Source organism: Falco cherrug, unplaced genomic scaffold (genome assembly GCF_023634085.1).
Source record: "Falco cherrug isolate bFalChe1 unplaced genomic scaffold, bFalChe1.pri scaffold_28, whole genome shotgun sequence".
Lineage (NCBI taxonomy): Eukaryota > Metazoa > Chordata > Aves > Falconiformes > Falconidae > Falco > Falco cherrug.
In genome coordinates, this window is record NW_026599443.1 from 153154 (window position 1) to 177711 (window position 24558).

Below are 24558 nucleotides of genomic sequence, written 5' to 3' on the forward strand. Positions count from 1 at the left end.
GCCTCTGGAGGAAGGTGCTACAGCACCGGCAGTAGAATATGGCCAACGCTAAAGCCTTGTTGCGGTCTGCTAGTTTGATAGCACTGCAACGTGTCCCCAGCCAAGAGTTTGGGGTAGAAAGGAACGATTATCCTCTGCTCTAAATGTGATACTGTTTGGGGAAGAAACACGCCTCGCTCTGACAAGGGAACAATGGGCTCTGTAGATGCCACGGTATTTACTTGGACAGGCTCTCGTGTGGCACAGGTCTGCTCTCAGTGAACTCCAGGGGGAAGAGGCAATTTCCCCTGTCTCAACCCTACCCCACTGAGCCCTTCCCAGAGGCGGCTTTACTTCTTCAACAGCCTCTGAGCAGTGATAATCCAGGTGCCTTGCTTCCAGGTCTTTGCCTAGCAGACGGCGTCACCACAGTCCTTGCCTCGAAGTGAACAGGATGAAGGATCTGTACAAGGTGTCTGTGCGCATTCCCCCGGACAACGAGAAGAGCAACCCGATCAGAATTGAAGGAGACCCACAGGGGGTCCCACAGGCCAAGAAAGAGCTGCTGGAACTCGCTTCCCGTATGGTGAGTGGGTAGGACGTGATGTTTGGGAGACTGCAGGGTTTGGGCTCTCGTGTTCCCTTGTAACCTTCTGGTGGGAGTGTGTGCCCCTTGCCCACCGAGCACTTGGATCTCATGACAAGTGCAAGTTCCTCTTCACAAATGTCTTCCCCTGTTCCCTCGGGTAGCCTTTCTCTGTCAACGCAGAGTGAATTTGGTCTGGAGAAAAGAGGGACAGTGCTGGCAAGTAAACCGTCGGGCAGCAAACCGCTAAGTCAAAGTAGATGGCTCTCCGGCTGAACACTCAGTGTGCCCTCTGTTCCCATCAGGAAAATGAACACGCTGCGGACCTAATCGTCGAGCAGAAATTCCACCGGACCATCATTGGGCAGAAGGCTGAGCGGGTCTGGGAAATCCGGGAGCAATTCCCAGAGGTAAGGCTTTGTAGGAGAGGAGGAATCCAGAGGGGATATTTCCTACATGGGTAGTAGGCCTGTCGTCACAGAAGTCGTAACTTTAGTGGCTCTGTAGCGCAAGTGTCTGAGAAGATAGTTCTTTTAGCCAGAGGCTGCTAACACGGTTCCCCGTTTCTGAATGGGGAAAGGGCATGTGTAGGATCCCCCCAACCTTTGCATGTGTCTGACACAAGGGTTCTTGCTTTTGCTTGAGCTAACTAGAAATGACCGCTCCTGCAGGTTATCATCAGCTTCCCAGACCCTGCACACAAGAGTGACATCGTCCAACTCCGAGGTCCCAAAAACGAGGTGGAGAAGTGCACCGAGTACATGCAAAAGATGGTGGCAGACCTGGTAAGGAGGTCTTCTGCCTGCTCTTCCCTCCTACGTGCCTGGATAACCCTGGGGAAAAGCAGAGCTCTACTGGCTTGGGTAGAGCTAAAACACCTCAAGAGGAGGGAGCTGTCGGCTCTGTTTTGGCTGAATGGAGGCAGGGGGTAGTACCTGTTATGGGAAGGCTATAGGGGAACGTCCTTGCCTTTGTTTAGTCTTACAAGTCCCTCGTATAGAGAACTTCCTTGGGTCTAAGCCTGTTTTCAAAAGCTCATTTATCAGAGCTCCTGAAGTCGGGCCTCCCTTGCCACGACAGTGTAATCTTCAGTTCTCCCTTCCTTTCTCCCTTAGGTTGAAAACAGCTTTTCTATTTCTGTCCCCATCTGCAAACAGTTCCACAAGAACATCGTAGGGAAAGGAGGTGCCAACACCAAGAAGGTGAGATATTGTTCCTAACACAGGTGGGCCGGGCCGGGGTGGGCCGGGCCCCGGCCCGGGCCGGGCTGTGGTGGGCTGGGATAAGGTAGTGGTGGCCTGGGACGGGCTAGGACGGGCTGTGTTGGGCTGGGATAAGGTAGTGGTGGCCTGGGACGGGCTAGGACGGGCTGTGTTGGGCTGGGATAAGGTAGTGGTGGGCTAGGACGGGCTGTGTTGGGCTGGGATAAGGTAGTGGTGGGCTGGGACGGGTTGTGGTGGGCTGGGACGGCCTTTTTTGAGCTGGGACGGGCTGTGGTGGGTTTTGGACAGGCTGGAACGGGCTGTGGTGGGCTGAAATAAAGTGTGGTGGGCTGTAGTGGGCTGGGACGGGCTGTAGTGGGCTGTGACGAGCTGTGGTGGTCTGTGTCAGGCTGGTACAAGCTTTGGTGGGCTGGGACGGGCTGTGGTGGGCTGGGATGGGACGGGCTGTGGTGGGCTGGGACGGGCTGTGGTGGGCTGGGATGGGACGGGCTGTGGTGGGCCGGGCCGGGCCGGGCTGTGGTGGGCTGGTTCGGGACGGGCTGGGCTGGGCCGTGGTGGGCTGTGCCGGGCCGGGACAGGCTCTGGTGGTCTGGGCCGGGCCGGGCTCTGGTGGTCTGTGACGGGCCGGGCCGGGCTGGGCCGGGCCTGGCTCTTGTGGGCCGGGACGGGCCGGGCTGGGCCGGGACAGGCCGTGGTGGGGTGGGACGGGCTGTGGTGGGCTGGAACGGGCTGGGACGGGCTGTGGTGGGTGTGGTGGGCTGGGAAGGGCTGTGGTGAGCTGAGACGGGCTGTGGTGGGCTGCGATGAAAAAGATGGTGGCAGACCTGGTAAGGAGGTCTTCTGCCTGCTCTTCCCTCCTACGTGCCTGGATAACCCTGGGGCAAAGCAGAGCTCTACTGGCTTGGGTAGAGCTAAAACACCTCAAGAGGAGGGAGCTGTCGACGCTGTTTTGGCTGAATGGAGGCAGGGGGTAGTACCTGTTATGTGAAGGCTATAGGGGAATGTCCTTGCCTTTGTTTAGTCTTACAAAAGTCCCTCGTATAGAGAACTTCCCTGGGTCTAAGCCTGTTTTCAAAAGCTCGTTTATCAGAGCTCCTGAAGTCGGGCCTCCCTTGCCACGACAGTGTAATCTTCAGCACTCCCTTCCTTTCTCCCTTAGGTTGAAAACAGCTTTTCTATTTCTGTCCCCATCTGCAAACAGTTCCACAAGAACATCGTAGGGAAAGGAGGTGCCAACACCAAGAAGGTGAGATATTGTTCCTAACACAGGTGGGCCGGGCCGGGCCGTGGTGGGCCAGGACGGGCCGTGGTGGGCCGGGACGGGCTGTGGTGGGCCGGGACGGGCTGGGCCGGGCCGGGACGGGCTGGGACGGGCCACGGTGGGCTGGGACAGGCCGTGGTGGGCTCGGACGGGCCGCGGCGGGCTGGGACGGGCCGTGGTGGGCTCGGACGGGCCGTGGCGGGCCGGGCCGGGCCGTGGTGGGCTGTTGTAAGCTGGGATGGGCTGTGGTGGGCTGGGACGGTCTGAGGCGGGCCGTGGTGGGCTGGGATGGGCCGTGGTGGGCTGGGACGGGCCGTGGTGGGCTGGGACGGGCCGTGGTGGGCTGGGACGGGTTGTGGTGGTCAGGGACGGGCTGTGGTGGGCTGTGGTCGCCATTGGTGAGCTGGGACGGGCTGTGGTGGGCTGGTAGGGGCTGTGGTGGGCTGGGACGGGCTGGGACGGGCTGTGGTGGGCTGGGACGGGCTGTGGTGGGCTGGGACGGGCTGGGATGGGCTGTGGTGAGCTGGGACGGGCTGTGGTGTGCTGGGACAAGCTGTGGTGTGCTGGGACGGGCTGGGACGAGCTGTGGTGGGCGGGGATGGGCTGTGGTGGGCGGGGATGGGCTGTGGTGGGCGGGGATGGGCTGTGGTGGGCGGGGACGGCCTGTGGTGGGCGGGGACGTGCTTGGACGGGCTGTGGTGGGCTGGGACGGGCCATGGTGGAATGGGACGGGCTGGGACGGGCTGTGGTGGGCTGGGACGGGCTGGGACGGGCTGGGACGGACTGTGGTGGGCTGGGACGGGCTGTGGTGGGCTGGGACGGGCTGGGACGGGCTGTGGTGGGCTGGGACGGGCTGTCGTGGGCTTTGGTGGGCTGGGACGGGCTGTGGTGGGCTGGGACGGGCAACGGTGTGCTGGAACGGACTGCGGTGGTCTGGTACGGGCTGGAACGGGCTGTGGTGGGCTGTGGTGGCTTCTGGTGAGCTTGAGATGGGCTGTGATGAGCTGGGACGGGCTGGGACTGGCTCTGGTGGTCTGGAACGAGCTGTGATGTGCTGCAACGGGCTGTGGTGGGCTGGGACGGGCTGTGGTGGGCTGGGACGGGCTGTGGTGGGCTGGGACGGGCTGTGGTGTGCTGGGACGGGCTGTGGTGTGCTGGGACGGGCTGTGGTGTGCTGGGACGAGCTGTGGTGTGCTGTAACGGGCTGGGATGGGCTGGGACGAGCTGTGACGGGCTGTGGCGGTCTTGGATGGGCTGTGGCGTGCCAAGACGGGCTGTGGCGGTCTGGGATGGCCTGTGACGGGCTGTGGTGAAGTCTGGCGAGCCGTGGTGGGTTGTGGCGGGCCGTGGCGGGCCGTGGTGGGCTGTGGTGGTCTGGGACGGGCTATGAAGGGGTGGGACGGGCTGTGGTGGGCTGTGGTGGGCTGGGACAGGCTGTGGTGGGCTGTTGTGGGCTGGGACGGGCTGGGATGGGCTGCGGTGGGCTGTGGGGGGTGGGGACGGGCCGTGGTGGGCTGTGGTGGGCAGTGGTGGGCTGGGACGGGCTGTGGTGGGCTGGGATAAGGTGTAGTGGGCTGGGACAGGCTGTGGTAATCTCGGACGGGCTGTGGAGGGCTGGGACGGTCTGAGGCGGGCTGGGACGGTCTGAGGCGGGCTGGGACGGTCTGAGGCGGGCCGTGGTGGGCTGGGACGGGCCGTGGTGGGCTGGGACGGGCCGTGGTGGGCTGGGACGGGTTGTGGTGGTCTGGGACGGGCTGTGGTGGACTGTGGTCGCCTTTGGTGAGGTGGGACGGGCTGTGGTGGGCTGGGATGGGCTGTGGTGGGCTGTGGCGGGCTGGGACGGGCTGGGACGGGCCGTGGCAGGCTGGGACGGGCTGGGACGGGCTGTGGTGGGCTCTGGTGGGCCGTGGCGGGGCGTGGCAGGCGGGGACAGGCCTTGGTGGGCTGGGATGAGCTGTGTCGGTCTGGGACGGGCTGTGGTGGGCTGGGACGGGCTGTGGTGGGCTGGGACGGGCTGGGATGGGCTGTGGTGGGCTGGGGCAGGCTGTGGTGTGCTGGGACAAGCTGTGGTGTGCTGGGACGGGCTGGGACGAGCTGTGACGGGCTGTGGCGGTCTTGGATGGGCTGTGGCGTGCCAAGATGGGCTGTGGCGGTCTGGGATGGCCTGTGACGGGCTGTGGTGAAGTCTGACGAGCCGTGGTGGGTTGTGGCGGGCCGTGGTGGGCCGCAGCGGGCTGTGGCGGGCCGTGGTGGGCTGTGGTGGTCTGGGACGGGCTATGAAGGGGTGGGACGGGCTGTGGTGGGCTGTGGTGGGCTGGGACAGGCTGTGGTGGGCTGTTGTGGGCTGGGACGGGCTGGGATGGGCTGCGGTGGGCTGTGGGGGGTGGGGACGGGCCGTGGTGAGCTGTGGTGGGCAGTGGTGGGCTGGGACGGGCTGTGGTGGGCTGGGATAAGGTGTAGTGGGCTGGGACAGGCTGTGGTAATCTCGGACGGGCTGTGGAGGGCTGGGACGGTCTGAGGCGGGCTGGGACGGTCTGAGGCGGGCCGTGGTGGGCTGGGACGGGTTGTGGTGGTCTGGGACGGGCTGTGGTGGGCTGTGGTCGCCTTTGGTGAGGTGGGACGGGCTGTGGTGGGCTGGGATGGGCTGTGGTGGGCTGTGGCGGGCTGGAACGGGCTGTGGTGCGGTGTTGCGGGCTGGGACTAACTGTGGCGGGCTGGGACGGGCTGTGGTGGGCTGGGACGGGCTGGGATGGGCTTGGATGGGCCGTGGCAGGCTGGGACGGGCTGGGACGGGCTGTGGTGGGCTCTGGTGGGCCGTGGCAGGCGGGGACAGGCCTTGGTGGGCTGGGATGAGCTGTGTCGGTCTGGGACGGGCTGTGGTGGGCTGTAGTGAGCTGGGACAAATTGTGGTGGGCTGGGACAGGCTTTGTTGAGCTGGAACGGGCTGTGGTGGCCTGGGATGGGCCATGGTGGGCTGGGACGGGCTCTGGTGAGCTGGGACGGGCTTTGGTGAGCTGCGACAAGCTGTGGTGGCCTGGGACGGGCTGTGGTAGGCGGGTATAAGATGTGGTGGGCTGGGACAAGCTGTGGTGGGCTGTGGTGGGCTGGCACGGGCTGTGGTGGTCTGGTACGGGCTGGGACGGGCTGTGGTGTGCTGGGACGGGCTGTGGTGTGTTGGGACGGGCTGTGGTGTGCTGGGACAGGCCGTGGTGGGCCGTGGTGGGCTGGGACGGGCCGGGGTGGGCTGGGACGGGCTGTGGTGGGCCGTGGTGGTCTGGGACAGGCTGTGGTGGGCTGTGGTGGGTTCTGGTTAGCTTGAGGTGGGCTAGGACGGGCTGTGGTGGTCAGGAACGAGCTGTGATGTGCTGTAATGGGCTGTGGTGGGCTGGGACGGGCTGTGGTGGGCTGGGACGGGCTGTGGTGGGCTGGGACGGGCTGTGGTGGGCTGGGACGGGCTGTGGTGGGCTGGGACGGGCTTTGGTGGGCTGTGGTGGGCTGGGACGAGCTGTGGTGGTCAGGAACGAGCTGTGATGTGCTGCAATGGGCTGTGGTGGGCTGGGACGGGCTGTGGTGGGCTGGGACGGGCTGTGGTGGGCTGGGACGGGCTGTGGTGTGCTGGGACGGGCTGTGGTGGGCTGGGACAGGCTGGGACGAGCTGTGGTAGTCAGGAACGAGCTGTGATGTGCTGCAATGGGCTGTGGTGGGCTGGGACGGGCTGTGGTGGGCTGGGACGGCCTGGGACGGGCTGGGACGGGCTGTGGTGGGCTGGGACAGGCTGTGGTGTGCTGGGACGAGCTGTGGTGGCCCGTGGTGGGCTGGGACGGGCCGTGGTGAATTGTGGTGGGCCGTGGTGAATTGTGGTGGGCCGTGGTGGACTGTGGTGGATCGTGGTGGGTCGTTTTGGGCCGGGATGGGAAGGGGTGGGCTTTGGAGGGCCGTGGAGGGCTGGGACGAGTCGTGGTGGGCTGGGACGAGTCGTGGTGGGCCGTGACGGTCCGTGGTAATCTGGGACGGGCCGTGGTGGGCTGGGACGGGCTGTGATGGGCTGGGACGAGCTGTGACGGGCTGTGACGGGCTGTGGTGGGTTGGAACGGGCTGTGGTGGGCGGGGATGGGCTGTGGTGGGCGGGGATGGGCTGTGGTGGGCGGGGACGGCCTGTGGTGGGCGGGGACGTGCTGGGAAGGGCTGTGGTGGGCTGGGACGGGCCGTGGTGGAATGGGACGGGCTGGGATGGGCTGTGGTGGGCTGGGACGGGCTGTGGTGGGCTGGGACGGGCTGTGGTGGGCTGGGATGGGCTGTGGTGGGCTGGGACGGGCTGTGGTGGGCTGGGACGGGCTGGGATGGGCTGTGGTGGGCTGGGACGGGCTGTGGTGTGCTGGGACAAGCTGTGGTGTGCTGGGACGGGCTGGGACGAGCTGTGGTGGGCGGGGATGGGCTGTGGTGGGCTGGGACGGTCTGTGGTGGGCTGGGACGGGCAGTGGTGGGCTGGGACGGGCTGTGGTGGGCTGGGACGGGCTGTGGTGGGCTGGGACGGGCTGTGGTGGGCTGGGACGGGATGCGGTGGGCCGTGGTGGGCTGTGGTGGGCCGTGGTGGGCTGGGACAGGCTGTGGTGGGCTGGGATGGGCTGTGGTGGACTGGGACGGGCTATGGTGTGCTGGGACGAGCTGTGGTGTGCTGGGACGGGCTGGGATGAGCTGTGGTGGGCAGGGATGGGCTGTGGTGGGCGGGGATGGGCTGTGGTGGGCGGGGATGGGCTGTGGTGGGCGGGGACGGCCTGTGGTGGGCGGGGACGTGCTGGGACGGGCTGTGGTGGGCTGGGACGGGCCGTGGTGGAATGGGACGGGCTGGGACGGGCTGTGGTGGGCTGGGACGGGCTGTGGTGGGCTGGGACGGGCTGGGACGGGCTGTGGTGGGCTGGGACGGGCTGTGGTGGGCTGGGACGGGCTGTCGTGGGCTGTGGTGGGCTGGGACGGGCTGTGGTGGGCTGGGACGGGCTGTGGTGGGCTGGGATGGACTGTGGTGGGCGGGGACAGGCTGTGGAGGGCTGGGACATGCTGGGACGGTCTGTGGTGGACTGGGACGGGCAGCGGTGTGCTGGAACGGACTGCGGTGGTCTGGTACGGGCTGGGACGGGATGTGGTGGGCTGGGACGGGCTGTGGTGGGCTGTGGTGGGTTCTGGTGAGCTTGAGATGGGCTGTGATGAGCTGGGACGGGCTGGGACTGGCTCTGGTGGTCTGGAACGAGCTGTGATGTGCTGCAACGGGCTGTGGTGGGCTGGGACGGGCTGCGGTGGGCTGGGATAATGTGTGGTGGGCTGGGACGGGCTGTGGTGGGCTGGGACGGGCTGTGGTGGGCGGGGACAGGCTGTGGTGGGCTGGGACGGGCTGTGGTTGGCTGGGACCGTCTGTGATGGGCTGGGACGGGCTGTGGTGGGCTGGGACGGGCTGTGGTGGGCTGGGACGGGCTGTGGTGGGCTGGGACTAGCTGTGGTGGGCTGTGACGGGCTGTGGTGGGCTTCGGTGGGCTGTGGTCTGCTGGGACAAGCTGTGGTGTGCTGGGACGGGCTTTGGCGGGCCGGGACGGGCTGTGACGGGCCGGGGTGGGCTGTGGCGGGCTGTGGTGTGCCGTGGTGGGCCGGGACGGGCTGTGGTGGGCCGGGACGGGCTGTGGTGGGCTGGGACGGGCTGTGGTAGACATAGACAGGCTGTGGTGGCCTGTGGCGGGCCGTGGTGGGCCGTGACCGGCCATGACAGGCCTTGTTGGGGCGTGGCGGGCAGTAAGGGCCATGGCTTGTCGCAATGGCCTGTTGTGGCCCGAAATGGGCCGTGGTGGGCGGTTGGGGGCCGTAGTGGGTTGTGGCGGGCCGTGGTGCTCTGTGGCAGGCCGCGACTGGCCGTGGTGTTCTGTGTCAGGCTGGGACCGGCTGTGGTGGGCTGTTGTGGGCTGTGGTGGGCTGGGACAGGCTTCGTTGAGCTGGGAAGGACTATGGTGGCCTGGTACGGGCTGTGGTGGCCTGGGATAATCTGTGGTGGGCTGGGAAGAGCTGTGGTGGGCTGTGGTGGCCTGGGACGGGCTGTGGTGGGCTGGGACGGGCTGTGGTCGGCTGGGACGGGCTTTGGTGGGCTGGGAAAGGCTGTGGTGAGCTGGGACGTGCTTTGGTGAGCTGCGACAGCCTGTGGTGGCCTGGGTCGGGCTGGGACGGGCTGTGGTGGGTTGGGACGGGCTGTGGTGGGCTGGGACGGGCTGTGGCGGTCTTTGATGGGCTGTGGCGTGCCAAGACGGGCTGTGACGGCCTGTGACGGGCTGTGGTGGCATCTGGTGGACCATGGTTGGTTGTGGCGGGCCGTGGTGGGCCGTGGCGGGCAGGTACGGGCCGTGGTGGGCCGTGGTAGGCCGTGGTGGGCCGTGGCGGGCTGTGGCGGGCTGTGGTGGGCTGTGGTGGGCTGTGGTCGGCTGGGACTAGCTGTGGCAGGCTGGGACGGGCTGTGCTGGGCTTGGATGGTCTGTGGTGGGCGGGGACGGGCTGTGGTGGGTTGGGACGGGCTGTGGTTGTCTGGGACCGTCTGAGATGGGCTGGGATGGGCTGTGGTGGCCTGTGGTAAACTGTGGTGGGCTGGGACGGGCTGTGGTGGGCTGGGACGGGCTGTGGTGGGCTGGGACGGGCTGTGGTGGGCTGGGACCGTCTGTGGTGGGCTGGGACTGGTTGTGGTTGGCTGGGACGGGTGGTGGTTGGCTGGGACCGTCTGCGATGGGCTGGGATGGGCTGTGGTGGCCTGTGGTGGGCTGGGACGGGCTGTGGTGAGCTGGGACAAGCTGTGGTGGGTTGTGACGGGCTGTGGTGGGCTGGGACTAGCTGTGGTGGGCTGTGACGGGCTGTTATGGGCTTCGGTGGGCTGTGGTCTGCTGGGATAAGCTGTGGTAAGCTGGGACGGGCTGGGGCGGGCCAGGATGGCCTGTGGCGGGCTGGGACGGGCATTGACGGGCCGGGGTGGGCTCTGGCGGGCCGGGACGGGCAGTGGTGGGCCGTGGTGGGCTGTGGTGGCCTGTGGTGGGCCGTGGGAGGCCGAGATGGGCCGTGATGTCTGGGATGGGCTGTGGTAGACTTGGATCGGCTGTGGTGGGCCGTGGTGGGCCGTGACAGGCCTTGTTGTACCGTGGCGGGCAGTGGTTGGCCGTGGCTTGTCGCGACGGCCCGTGGAGGCCCGTAATGGGCCATGGCGGGCCGTGGTGGGCTGTGGAGGGCCGTAGTGGGTTGTGGCGGGCCGTGGTGCTCCGTGGCTAGCCGAGATGGGCCGTGGTGGGCTGTGTCGGGCTGGGACCGGCTGTGGTGGGCTGTTGTGGGCAGTGGTGGGCTGTTGTGGGCTGTGGTGGGCTGGGACGGGCTGTGGTGGGCAGTGGTAGGCTGGGACGGGCTGTGGTGGGCTGGGATGGGCTGTGGTGGGCTGTGGTGGGTTGTGGTAGGCTGGGACAGGCTGTGGTGGGCTGGGAGGGGCTGTGGCGGACTGGGACAGTCTGTAGCGGCCTGGGACAGGCTGTGGTGGGCCGTGGTGGGCCGTGGCGGGCCGGGCCAAGCAGTGGTGGGCTGTGGTGGGCCGTGGTGGGCTGGGACGGGCTGTGGAGGGCTGGGACGGGCTGTGGTGGGCTGGGACGGGCTGTGGTGGGCTGTGGTGGGCTGGGATGTGGTTTGGCGGGTTGGGACACTCTGTGGCGGGCTGGGACGGGCCGTGGTGGGCCGTGGCGGGCTGTGGTGGGCTGGGATAAGGTGTGGTGGGCTGGGACGGGCTGTGCTGTGCTCTTTTGGGCTGTGGTGGGCTGGGACGGGCTTTGGCGGGCTGGGAGAGTCTGTGGTGGGCTGGGACGGGCCGTGGTGGGCCGTGTTGGGCCGTGGAGGGCAGTGGTGGGCCGTTGTGTGCCGCGACGGCCCGTGGTGGCCTGTAATGGGCCGTGGCTGGCCGTGGTGGGCCGTAGTGGGCCGTGGTGGGCTGTGGTGGGCTGGGACGGGCTGTGGTGAGCTGGGACGGGCTTTGGTGAGCTGCGACAGGCTGTGGTGGCCTGGGACGGGCAGGGATGGGCTGTGGTGGGCTGGGATAAGGTGTTGTGGGCTGGGACCGGCTGTGGTGGGCTGGGATAAGGTGTTGTGGGCTGGGATGGGCTGTGGTGGGCTGGGACGGGCTGTGGTGGGCTGGGACGGGCTGTGGTGGGCTGTGGTTGGCTGGTACGGGCTGTGGTGGGCTCGTACGGGCTGTGGAGGGCTGGGACAGGCTGTGGTGGGCTAGGACGGGCTGGGAAGGATTGGGACGGTCTGGGACATGCTGTGGTGGGCTGGAACGGGCTATGTCTGGCTGGGATGAGCTGGGACGGGCTGTGATGGGCTGGGACGGGCTGTGGTGGGCTGGGACGGTCTGGGACAGGCTGTGATGGGCTGGGACGTGTTCTGGGGGGCTGTGGTGATCTCTGGTGTGCTGTGGTGGCCTATGGTGGGCTGGGACGGGCTGTGGTGGGCTCTGCTGGTCTGGAACGGGCTGTGGTGGGCTGTGGTGGGCTGCGACAAGCTGTGGTGGACTGGGACGGGCTAGGACGGGTTGTGGTGGGCTGTGATGGGCTGTGGTGTGCTGGGACGGGCTGTGTTGGGCTGGGACGGGCTGTGGTTTTCTGGGACGAGCTGGGACGGGCTGGAACGGGCTGTGGTGGGCGGGGACGGGCTGTGGTGGGCTGGGACGAGATGTGGTGGGCCGTGGTGGGCCGGGACGGGCCGTGGTGGGCCGGGACGGGCTGTGGTAAGCCGGGATGGGCTCTGGTGGGCCGGGACGGGCTGTGGTGGGCTGTGGTGGGTTGGGACTGGCTGTGGTGGGCTGTGGTGGGCTGGGACCGGCTGCGGTGGGCTGTGGTGGGCTGGAATGGGCTGGGACGGGCTGTGGTGGGTGTGGTGGCCTGGGACGCGCTGTGGTGAGCTGAGACGGGCTGTGGTGGGCTGGGATTTGCTGGGACGGCTGGAAGGGGCTGCGGTGGGCTGGGACGGGCTGCGGTGGGCTGGGACGGTCTGCGGTGGGCTGGGACGGGCTGGGACGGGCTGGGATTGGCTGCGGTGGGCTGGGACGGGCCGTGGCGAGCTGGGACGGGCCGTGGCGGGCTGGGACGGGCCGTGGCGGGCTGGGACGGGCCGTGGCGGGCTGGGACGGGCCGTGGTGGGCTGTGGTGGGCTGTGGTGGGCTGGGGCAGGCTGTGGTGGGCCGTAGTGGGCTGTGGTCGGCCGTGTTGGGCCGGGACGAGCTGTGGTGAGCCAGGACGAGCTGTGGTGAGCCGGGACGGGCTCTGGTGGGCTGGGACGGGCTGGGACGGGTTGCGGTGGTCTGGGACGGGCTGCGCTGGGCTGGGAAGGGCTGTGCTGGGCTGGGACGGGCTGGCACGGGCTGGGACGAGCTGCGGTGCGCTGGGACATGCTGGGACGGGCTGTGGTAGGCTGAGACAGGCTGGTACGTGCTGTGGTGAGCGGAAACGGGCCGTGGTGGGCTTGGACGGGCCGTGGTGGGCTAGGACGGACTGGTACTTGATGTGGTGGGCTGGTACGGGCTGTGGTGGGCTGGGACGGGCTGTGGTGGTCTGGGACAAGCTGGGACTGGCTGTTGTGGGCTGGGACGGGCTGTGGTGGGCTGGGACGGGCTGTGACGGGCTGTCGTGGGCTGGGATGGGCTGGGATGGTGTGGGACGGGCTGTAGTGGGCTGTGGTGGTTTGTGGTGAGCTGTGGTGGGCTGGGATTGGCTTTGGTGGGAGGGGAGAGATTTTGCTGGGCGGAGACAGGCTGTGGTGGGCGGAGACGGGCTGTGGTGGGCTGTGGTGGGCTGGAACGGGCTGTGGTGGGCTGTGGTGGGCTGGGACGGGCTGTGGTGGGCTGGGACGGGCTGTGGTGGGCTGGGACGGGCTGTGGTGGGCTAGGACGGGCTGTGGTGGGTAGGCACGGGCTGTGGTGGGCTGGGACGGGCTGGGACGGGTTGGCACGGGCTGGGACGGGCTGTGACGGGCTGTGGTGGGCTAGGACGGGCTGTGGTGTGCTGGGACAAGTTGTGGTGGGTTGTGGTGCGCCGTGGTGGGCCGGACAGGGCTGTGGTGGGCCGGGACGGGCTGTGGTGGGCTGGGAAGGCCTGGGACAGACTGGGACGAGCTGTGCTGGGCGGGGACGGGCTCTGCTGGGCGGGGACGGGCTCTGCTGGGCGGGGACGGGCTGTGGTGGGTTGTGGTGAGCTGGGACGGTCTGGGACAGGCTGACACGGGCTGTGGTGGGCTGGGATGGACAGGTACGACCTGTGGTGGGCTTGGACATGTTGTGGTGGGCTGGGACTGGCTCTGGTTGGCTGGGACGGGCTGTGGTGGGCTGTGGTGGGCTGGGATGGATAGGTATGACCTGTGGTGGGCTTGGACGGGTTGTGGTGGGCTGGGACTGCTTCTGGTTGGCTGGGACGGGCTGTGGTGGGCTGTTGTGGGCTGGGATGGACAGGCACGAGCTGTGGTGGGCTTGGACGGGCTGTGGTGGGCTGGGACTGGCTATGGTGGGTTGTGGTGGGCTGGGACGGGCTGTGGTTCGCTGGGACAGGCCGTGGTGGGCTGGGACAGGCCGTGGTGAATTGGGACGGGCTGTGGTGGGCTGAGGTGGGCTGGGACGGGCTGTGGTGGGCTGGGACGGGCTGTGGTGGGCTGGGACGGGCTGTGGTGGGCTGGGATGGGCTGTGGAGACTTGTGGAGGGCTGTGCTGGGCTTGGACAGGCTGTGGTGGGCTGAGATGGGCCGTGGTGGTCCGTGGTGGGCTGGGACGGGCCGTGCTGGGCTAGGACGGGCTGTGGTGAACTGTGGTGGGCTGTGATGGGCCATGTTGGGCTAAGACGGGCCGTGGTGGGCTGGGACGGGCCATGGTGGGCTGGGACGGGCCGTGGTGGGCTGGGACGGGCCGTGGTGGGCTGGGACGGGCCGTGGTGGGCTGGGACAGGCTGTGGTGGGCCGTAGTGGGCTGTGCTCGGCCGTGTTGGGCCGGGACGAGCTGTGGTGAGCCGGGACGGGCTGTGGTGGGCTGCGCTGGGCTGGGATGGGCTGCGCTGGGCTGGGACGGGCTGCGCTGGGCTGGGACGGGCTGCGCTGGGCTGGGACGGGCTGCGCTGGGCTGGGACGAGCTGCGCTGGGCTGGGACATGCTGGGACGGGGTGTGGTAGGCTGAGACAGGCTGGTACGTGCTGTGGTGAGCAGAGACGGGCCTTGGTGGGCTAGGACGGACTGGTACTTGATGTGGTGGGCTGGTACGGGCTGTGGTGGGCTGGGACGAGCTGGGACTGGCTGTTGTGGGCTGGGACGGGCTGTGGTGGGCTGGGACGGGCCGTTGTGGGCTGAGACGGGCCGTGGTGGGCTGGGACGGGCTGTGGTCGACGGGGACTGGCTGTGGTGAGCTGGGACGGGCTGGGACGGGCTGTGGTGGGCTGGGACGAGCTGGGACGGGCTGTGGTGGGCTGGGACGAGCTGGGACGGGCTGTGCTGGGCTGGGACGAGCTGGGACGGGCTGGCACGGGCTGTGGTGGGCTGGTACGGTCTGACACTGGCTGGGACGGGCTGTGGTGGGCTGGGACGGGCTGTGGTGGCCTGGGACGGGCTGTGGTGGCCTGGGAAGAGCTGTTTTGGGTTGAGGCGGGTTCTGGTGGGCTGGGACAGGCTGTGGTGGGCTGTGGTGTGCTGGGACGGGCTGTGGTGGGCTGGGACGGGCTGTGGTGGGCTGTGGTGGGCTGGGATGGGCTGTGGTGGGCTGGGAAGGGCCGTGGTGGGGTGAGGTGGGCTATGGTGGGCTGCAACGGGCTGTGGTGGGCTGCGACGGGCTGTGGTGGGCTGGGACGGGCTGTGGTGGGCTGGGATGGGCTGTGGTGGGCTGTGGTGGGCTGGGACGAGTTGTACTGGGCTGGGACAGACTGTGGTGTGCTGTGGTGGGTTGGGAAGGGCTGTCGTGGTTTGGGACGGGCTGTGGTGGTCTGTGGTGGGCTGGGACGGGCTGTGGTGGGCTGGGACGGGCCGTGGTGGGCTGGGACGGCCTGTGGTCAGTTGTCGTGGGCTGGGACGGGCCGTGGTGACTTGGGACGGACTCTGGTGGGCCGGGACAAGCTCTGGTGGCCTCTGATGGGCTGTGACGGGCTGTGGTGTGCTGTATTGGGCTGTGGTGGGCTGGGACGGGCTGTGGTGGGCTGGGGCGGACTGGGTGGGCTGTGGTGGCCTGTGGTGGGCTGGGACGAGTTGTAGTGGGCCGGGACGGGCTGTGGTGGGCTGAGACGGGCTGTGGTGGGCTGTGGTAAGCTGGGACGGGCTCTGGTGGGCTGGGACGGTCTGTGGTTTGCTGTGGTGGGCTGAGACGGGCTGTGGTGGGCTGAGACGGGCTGTGGTGCTCAGGGACGGGCTGTGGTGGGCTGTGGTGGGCTGGGACGGGCTGTGGTGGGCCGTAGTGGGCTGTGGTGGGCTGGTATTGGCTGGCACGGGCTGGGGTGGGCTGGTATTGGCTGGCACGGGCTGGGGTGGGCTGTGGTAGGCTGGGACGGGCCGTGGTGGGCTGGGACGGGCCGTGGTGGGCTGGGACGGGCCGTGGTGGGCTGGGACGGGCCGTGGTGGGCTGGGACGGGCCGTGGTGCGCTGGGACGAATTGTGGTGGGCTGGGACGGGATGTCGTGGTCCGGGTCGGGCTGTGGTGGGCTGGGACGGGCTGTGGTGCACTGGGACGAGTTGTGGTGGGCTGGGACGGGATGTCGTGATCCGGGTCGGGCTTTGGTGGGCTGGGACGGGCTGTGGTGGGCCGTGGTGGGCTGTTGTGGGCTGGGACGGGCCGTAGTGAACTGTGGTGGGCTGGGACGGGGTGTGGGGTCTGGGTCGGGGTAAGACGGGCTGTGGTGGGCTGGGACGGGCTGTGCTGGGATGTGGTGAGCTGGGACAGGCTGTGACGTGCTGTGGTGGGCTGGGACAGGCTGGGTCAGGCTGTGGTGGGCTGGGACGTGCTCTGGTGGGTTGGAACGGGCCGTGGTGGGCTGGGACGGGCTGTGGTGGGCTGGGACGGGCTGTGGTGGGCCGGGACAAGCTGTGGTAGGTTGGGACAGGCTCTGGTGGACTGGGACGGGCTCTGGTGGGCTGGAACAGGCCGTGGTGGGCTGGGATGGGCTGTGGTGGGCTGTGGTGGGCTGAGACGGTCTGGGAGGGGCTGAAACGGGCTGGGTCATCTCTGGGGGTCTGGGAGGGGCTGGGAAGGCTTGTGGTGGGCTGGGACGAGCTGGGACAGGCTGGGACGGGCTGTGGTGGGCTGGGACGGGCTGTGGTGGGCTGGGACGGGCTGTGGTGGGCTGGGACGGGCTGTGGTGGGCTGGGACGGGCTGTGGTGGGCTGGGACGGGCTGTGGTGGGCTGAGGTGGGCCGCGGTGGGCCGGGACGGACCATGGTGGGCTGGGACGGGCGGTGATGGGCCTGGACGGGCCGTGGTAGACCGTAGATGGCTGGGACGGGCTTTGGTGGGCCGGAACGTGCTGTTGTAGGCTGTGGTGTGCTGGGACGGGCTGTGGTGGGCTGGGACGGGCTGTGGTGGGCTGGGACGGGCTGTGGTGGGCTGGGACGGGCTGTGGTGGTTTGGGACGGGCTGTGGTGGTCTGTGGTGGGCTGGGACGGGCTGTGGTGGGCTGGGACGGGCCGTGGTGGGCTGGGACGGCCTGTGGTCAGTTGTCGTGGGCTGGGACGGGCCGTGGTGACTTGGGACGGACTCTGGTGGGCCGGCACAAGCTCTGGTGGCCTCTGATGGGCTGTGACGGGCTGTGGTGTGCTGTATTGGGCTGTGGTGGGCTGGGACGGGCTGTGGTGGGCTGGGGCGGACTGGGTGGGCTGTGGTGGCCTGTGGTGGGCTGGGACGAGTTGTAGTGGGCCGGGACGGGCTGTGGTGGGCTGAGACGGGCTGTGGTGGGCTGTGGTAAGCTGGGACGGGCTCTGGTGGGCTGGGACGGTCTGTGGTTTGCTGTGGTGGGCTGAGACGGGCTGTGGTGGGCTGAGACGGGCTGTGGTGCTCAGGGACGGGCTGTGGTGGGCTGTGGTGGGCTGGGACGGGCTGTGGTGGGCTGGTATTGGCTGGCACGGGCTGGGGTGGGCTGGTATTGGCTGGCACGGGCTGGGGTGGGCTGTGGTAGGCTGGGACGGGCTGGGGTGGGCCGTGGTGGGCTGGGACGTGCGGTGATGGGCCTGGACGGGCCGTGGTAGACCGTAGATGGCTGGGACGGGCTTTGGTGGGCCGGAACGTGCTGTTGTAGGCTGTGGTGTGCTGGGACGGGCTGTGGTGGGCTGGGACGGGCTGTGGTGGGCTGGGACGGGCTGTGGTGGGCTGGGACGGGCTGTGGTGGGCTGGGACGGGCTGTGGTGGGCTGGGACGGGCTGTGGTGGGCTGGGACGCGCTGTGGTGGGCTGGGAAGGGCTGGGACGGGCTGTGGTTGGCTGGGACGGGCTGTGGTGGGCTGGGATTGGCTGTGGTGGGCTTTGGTGGGCTGAAAAGGGCTTTGGAGGGCTGGGACGGGCTGTGGTGGTCTGCGGTAGGCTGTGGTGTGCTGTAGTGGCCTGTGGTGGGCTGGGACGGGCTGTGGTGGGCTGGGACGGGCTGTGGTGGGCTGGGACAGACTGTGGTCAGTTGTCGTGGGCTGGGACGGGCCGTGGTGACTTGGGACGGACTCTGGTGGGCCGGCACAAGCTCTGGTGGCCTCTGATGGGCTGTGACGGGCTGTGGTGTGCTGTATTGGGCTGTGGTGGGCTGGGACGGGCTGTGGTGGGCTGGGGCGGACTGGGTGGGCTGTGGTGGCCTGTGGTGGGCTGGGACGAGTTGTAGTGGGCCGGGACGGGCTGTGGTGGGCTGAGACGGGCTGTGGTGGGCTGTGGTAAGCTGGGACGGGCTCTGGTGGGCTGGGACGGTCTGTGGTTTGCTGTGGTGGGCTGAGACGGGCTGTGGTGGGCTGAGACGGGCTGTGGTGCTCAGGGACGGGCTGTGGTGGGCTGTGGTGGGCTGGGACGGGCTGTGGTGGGCCGTAGTGGGCTGTGGTGGGCTGGTATTGGCTGGCACGGGCTGGGGTGGGCTGGTATTGGCTGGCACGGGCTGGGGTGGGCTGTGGTAGGCTGGGACGGGCCGTGGTGGGCTGGGACGGGCCGTGGTGGGCTGGGACGGGCCGTGGTGCGCTGGGACGAATTGTGGTGGGCTGGGACGGGATGTCGTGGTCCGGGTCGGGCTGTGGTGGGCTGGGACGGGCTGTGGTGCACTGGGACGAGTTGTGGTGGGCTGGGACGGGATGTCGTGATCCGGGTCGGGCTTTGGTGGGCTGGGACGGGCTGTGGTGGGCCGTGGTGGGCTGTTGTGGGCTGGGACGGGCCGTAGTGAACTGTGGTGGGCTGGGACAGGGTGTGGGGTCTGGGTCGGGGTAAGACTAGCTGTGGTGGGCTGGGACGGGCTGTGCTGGGATGTGGTGAGCTGGGACAGGCTGTGACGTGCTGTGGTGGGCTGGGACAGGCTGGGTCAGGCTGTGGTGGGCTGGGACGTGCTCTGGTGGGTTTGAACGGGCCGTGGTGGGCTGGGACGGGCTGTGGTGGGCCGGGACAAGCTGTGGTAGGTTGGGACAGGCTCTGGTGGACTGGGACGGGCTCTGGTGGGCTGGAACAGGCCGTGGTGGGCTGGGATGGGCTGTGGTGGGCTGTGGTGGGCTGAGACGGTCTGGGAGGGGCTGAAACGGGCTGGGTCATCTCTGGGGGTCTGGGAGGGGCTGGGAAGGCTTGTGGTGGGCTGGGACGAGCTGGGACAGGCTGTGGTGGGCTGGGACGGGCTGTGGTGGGCTGGGACGGGCTGTGGTGGGCTGGGACGGGCTGTGGTGGGCTGGGATGGGCAGTGGTGGGCTGGGACGGGCTGTGGTGGGCTGAGGTGGGCCGCGGTGGGCCGGGACGGACCATGGTGGGCTGGGACGGGCGGTGATGGGCCTGGACGGGCCGTGGTAGACCGTAGATGGCTGGGACGGGCTTTGGTGGGCCGGAACGTGCTGTTGTAGGCTGTGGTGTGCTGGGACGGGCTGTGGTGGGCTGGGACGGGCTGTGGTGGGCTGGGACGGGCTGTGGTGGGCTGGGACGGGCTGTGGTGGGCTGGGACGCGCTGTGGTGGGCTGGGACGCGCTGTGGTGGGCTGGGAAGGGCTGGGACGGGCTGTGGTTGGCTGGGACGGGCTGTGGTGGGCTGGGATTGGCTGTGGTGTGCTTTGGTGGGCTGAAAAGGGCTTTGGAGGGCTGGGACGGGCTGTGGTGGTCTGCGGTAGGCTGTGGTGTGCTGTAGTGGCCTGTGGTGGGCTGGGACGGGCCGTGGTGGGCTGGGACGGGCTGTGGTGGGCCGTGTTTGGCTGTGGTGGGTTGTGGTGGGCTGGGACAGGCTGTGGTGAGTTGAGACGGGCTGTGGTGGGCTGGGACAGGATGTGGTGGGCTGGCCGGGCTGTGGTGGGTTGGGACGGGCTCTGGTGCGCTGTGTTGGGTTGTGATGAGCTGAGACAGTCTGTGGTGGGTTGGGACGGGCTGTGGAGAGCTGTGGAGGGCTGTGGTGGGCTTGGACAGGCTGTGGTGGGTTGAGATCTGTCGTGGTGGGCCATGGTGGGCTGGGACGGGCCGTGGTGGGCTGGGATGGGCCGTGGTGGGCTGGGATGGGCCGTGGTGGGCTGGGACGGGCCGTGGTGGGCCGGGACGGGCCGTGGTGGGCCAGGACGGTCCGTGGTAATCTGGGACGGTCCGTGGTGGGCTGGGACGAGCTGTGGTGGGCTGGGACGGGCTGTGGTGGGCTGGGAAGGGCTGGGACGGGCTGGTGTGGGCTGGGACGGGCTGTGGTTGGCTGGGACGGGCTGTGGTGGGCTGTGGTGGGCTTAAAAGGGCTGTGGAGGGCTGGGACGGGCTGTGGTGTGCTGGGACGGGCTGTGGTGTGCTGGGACGGGCTGTGGTGGGCTGGGACGGGCTGTGGTGGGCTGGGACGGGCTGTGGTGGGCTGGGACGGGCTGTGGTGGTTTGGGACGGGCTGTGGTGGTCTGTGGTGGGCTGGGACGGGCTGTGGTGGGCTGGGACGGGCCGTGGTGGGCTGGGACGGCCTGTGGTCAGTTGTCGTGGGCTGGGACGGGCCGTGGTGACTTGGGACGGACTCTGGTGGGCCGGCACAAGCTCTGGTGGCCTCTGATGGGCTGTGACGGGCTGTGGTGTGCTGTATTGGGCTGTGGTGGGCTGGGACGGGCTGTGGTGGGCTGGGGCGGACTGGGTGGGCTGTGGTGGCCTGTGGTGGGCTGGGACGAGTTGTAGTGGGCCGGGACGGGCTGTGGTGGGCTGAGACGGGCTGTGGTGGGCTGTGGTAAGCTGGGACGGGCTCTGGTGGGCTGGGACGGGCTGTGGTTTGCTGTGGTGGGCTGAGACGGGCTGTGGTGGGCTGAGACGGGCTGTGGTGCTCAGGGACGGGCTGTGGTGGGCTGTGGTGGGCTGGGACGGGCTGTGGTGGGCCGTAGTGGGCTGTGGTGGGCTGGTATTGGCTGGCACGGGCTGGGGTGGGCTGGTATTGGCTGGCACGGGCTGGGGTGGGCTGTGGTAGGCTGGGACGGGCCGTGGTGGGCTGGGACGGGCTGTGGTGGGCTGGGACGGGCCGTGGTGGGCTGGGACGGGCCGTGGTGGGCTGGGACGGGCCGTGGTGCGCTGGGACGAATTGTGGTGGGCTGGGACGGGATGTCGTGGTCCGGGTCGGGCTGTGGTGGGCTGGGACGGGCTGTGGTGCACTGGGACGAGTTGTGGTGGGCTGGGACTGGATGTCGTGATCCGGGTCGGGCTTTGGTGGGCTGGGACGGGCTGTGGTGTGCCGTGGTGGGCTGTTGTGGGCTGGGACGGGCCGTAGTGAACTGTGGTGGGCTGGGACGGGGTGTGGGGTCTGGGTCGGGGTAAGACTAGCTGTGGTGGGCTGGGACGGGCTGTGCTGGGATGTGGTGAGCTGGGACAGGCTGTGACGTGCTGTGGTGGGCTGGGACAGGCTGGGTCAGGCTGTGGTGGGCTGGGACGTGCTCTGGTGGGTTTGAACGGGCCGTGGTGGGCTGGGACGGGCTGTGGTGGGCTGGGACGGGCTGTGGTGGGCCGGGACAAGCTGTGGTAGGTTGGGACAGGCTCTGGTGGACTGGGACGGGCTCTGGTGGGCTGGAACAGGCCGTGGTGGGCTGGGATGGGCTGTGGTGGGCTGTGGTGGGCTGAGACGGTCTGGGAGGGGCTGAAACGGGCTGGGTCATCTCTGGGGGTCTGGGAGGGGCTGGGAAGGCTTGTGGTGGGCTGGGACGAGCTGGGACAGGCTGGGACGGGCTGTGGTGGGCTGGGACGGGCTGTGGTGGGCTGGGATGGGCAGTGGTGGGCTGGGACGGGCTGTGGTGGGCTGAGGTGGGCCGCGGTGGGCCGGGACGGACCATGGTGGGCTGGGACGGGCGGTGATGGGCCTGGACGGGCCGTGGTAGACCGTAGATGGCTGGGACGGGCTTTGGTGGGCCGGAACGTGCTGTTGTAGGCTGTGGTGTGCTGGGACGGGCTGTGGTGGGTTGGGACGGGCTGTGGTGGGCTGGGACGGGCTGTGGTGGGCTGGGACGCGCTGTGGTGGGCTGGGACGCGCTGTGGTGGGCTGGGAAGGGCTGGGACGGGCTGTGGTTGGCTGGGACGGGCTGTGGTGGGCTGGGATTGGCTGTGGTGGGCTTTGGTGGGCTGAAAAGGGCTTTGGAGGGCTGGGACGGGCTGTGGTGGTCTGCGGTAGGCTGTGGTGTGCTGTAGTGGCCTGTGGTGGGCTGGGACGGGCTGTGGTGGGCTGGGACGGGCTGTGGTGGGCCGTGTTTGGCTGTGGTGGGTTGTGGTGGGCTGGGACAGGCTGTGGTGAGTTGAGACGGGCTGTGGTGGGCTGGGACAGGATGTGGTGGGCTGGCCGGGCTGTGGTGGGTTGGGACGGGCTCTGGTGCGCTGTGTTGGGTTGTGATGAGCTGAGACAGTCTGTGGTGGGTTGGGACGGGCTGTGGAGAGCTGTGGAGGGCTGTGGTGGGCTTGGACAGGCTGTGGTGGGTTGAGATCTGTCGTGGTGGGCCATGGTGGGCTGGGACGGGCCGTGGTGTGCTGGGATGGGCCGTGGTGGGCTGGGATGGGCCGTGGTGGGCTGGGACGGGCCGTGGTGGGCCGGGACGGGCCGTGGTGGGCCAGGACGGTCCGTGGTAATCTGGGACGGTCCGTGGTGGGCTGGGACGAGCTGTGGTGGGCTGGGACGGGCTGTGGTGGGCTGGGAAGGGCTGGGACGGGCTGGTGTGGGCTGGGACGGGCTGTGGTGGGCTGTCGTGGGCTTAAAAGGGCTGTGGAGGGCTGGGACGGGCTGTGGTGGGCTGGGACGGGCTGTGGTGGGCTGGGACTGGCTGTGGTGGGCTGGGATGGGCTGTGGTGGGCTATGGTCGTGTGGAACGGGCTGGGACAGGCTGGGACGTGCTGTGGTGGGCTGAGACGTACTGTGGTGGGCTGTGGTGGGCTGGGACGGGCTGTGGTGGGCTGTGGAGGGCTGGGACAGGCTGGGACAGGCTGTGGTGGGCTGTGGTAAGCTGGGACGGGCTCTGGCGGACTGGGACGGTCTGTGTTGAGCTGTGGTGGGCTGGGACGGGCTGGGACGGGCTGGGACGGGCTGTGGTGGGCTGGGACGCGCTGTGGTGGGCTGGGACGCGCTGTGGTGGGCTGGGACGGGCTGTGGTGGGCTGGTACGGGCTGTGGTGGGTTGGGACGGGCTCTGGTGCGCTCTGTTGGGTTGTGATGAGCTGAGACAGTCTGTGGTGGGTTGGGACGGGCTGTGGAGAGCTGTGGAGGGCTGTGGTGGGCTTGGACAGGCTGTGGTGGGTTGAGATCTGTCGTGGTGGGCCGTGGTGGGCTGGGATGGGCCGTGGTGGGCCGGGACGGGCAGTGGTGGGCCGTGACGGTCCGTGGTAATCTGGGACGGTCCGTGGTGGGCTGGGACGGGCTGTGATGGGTTGGGACGAGCTGTGACGGGCTGGGACGGGCTGTGGTGGGTTGGAACGGGCTGTGGTGGGCTGGGACGGGCTGTGGTGGGCTGGGACGGGATGCGGTGGACCGTGGTGGGCTGTGGTGGGCCGTGGTGGGCTGGGACAGGCTGTGGTGGGCTATGACGTGCCGTGGTGTGCCGTGGTGAACTGTGGTGGGCTGTGGTAAGCCGTGGTGGGTTGTGGTGGGCCGTGGTGGGCTGTGGTCAGACGTGGTGGGCTGGGACAAGCTGTGGTGGGCCGGGACGGGCTGTGGTGTGCTGGGACAAGCTGTGGTGGGCTGGGACTGGCTGTGGTGGACTGTGGTGGGCTTGGACAGGCTGTGGTGGGCTGGGATGGGCTGTGATCGTGTGGAACGGGCTGTGGTGGGCCGGGACGTGCTGTGGTGGGCTGAGACGTACTGTGGTGGGCTGTGGTGTGCTGTGGTGGGCTGGGACGGGCTGTGGTGGGCTGTGTTGGGCTGGGAAGGCCTGTTGTGGTTTGGGATGGGCTGGGACAGGCTTTGGTTGGCTATGGTGGGCTGGGACTGGCTGTGGTGGGCTGGGACGGGCTGTGGTGGGCTGGGACGCGCTGTGGTGGGCTTTCGTAGGCTGGGACAGTCTTTAGCGGGCCTTGGTAGGCTGGGACAGGCTGTGGCGGGCTGTGGTGAGCCGTGGTGGGCTGTGGTGTGTCGTGGTGGGCTGGGACGGGCCATGGTGGGCTGGGACGGGCTTTGGTGGGTTGTGGTGGGCTTGGACTGGCTGTGGTGGGCTGGGACGGGCTGTGGTGGGCTGGGACGGGCTGTGGTGGGCTGGGACGGGCTGTGGTGGTTTGGGACGGGCTGTGGTGGTCTGTGGTGGGCTGGGACGGGCTGTGGTGGGCTGGGACGGGCCGTGGTGGGCTGGGACGGCCTGTGGTCAGTTGTCGTGGGCTGGGACGGGCCGTGGTGACTTGGGACGGACTCTGGTGGGCCGGGACAAGCTCTGGTGGCCTCTGATGGGCTGTGACGGGCTGTGGTGTGCTGTATTGGGCTGTGGTGGGCTGGGACGGGCTGTGGTGGGCTGGGGCGGACTGGGTGGGCTGTGGTGGCCTGTGGTGGGCTGGGACGAGTTGTAGTGGGCCGGGACGGGCTGTGGTGGGCTGAGACGGGCTGTGGTGGGCTGTGGTAAGCTGGGACGGGCTCTGGTGGGCTGGGACGGTCTGTGGATTGCTGTGGTGGGCTGAGACGGGCTGTGGTGGGCTGAGACGGGCTGTGGTGCTCAGGGACGGGCTGTGGTGGGCTGTGGTGGGCTGGGACGGGCTGTGGTGGGCCGTAGTGGGCTGTGGTGGGCTGGTATTGGCTGGCACGGGCTGGGGTGGGCTGGTATTGGCTGGCACGGGCTGGGGTGGGCTGTGGTAGGCTGGGACGGGCCGTGGTGGGCTGGGACGGGCTGTGGTGGGCTGGGACGGG

At 68.5% G+C, this 24558-nt stretch overlaps 1 protein-coding gene across 1 annotated transcript; it reads left to right on the forward strand.

The window, feature by feature from the left end:
* Positions 1–433: 433 nt before the first annotated feature.
* LOC129735079 (vigilin-like) lies at positions 434–23735 on the forward strand. Its single transcript, XM_055700446.1, has 4 exons — positions 434–565; positions 871–975; positions 1237–1270; positions 23719–23735. Exons 1-4 carry the CDS (start codon positions 434–436, stop codon positions 23733–23735), a joined length of 288 nt encoding a protein of 95 aa, XP_055556421.1.
* The last annotated feature ends 823 nt before the right edge of the window (positions 23736–24558 follow it).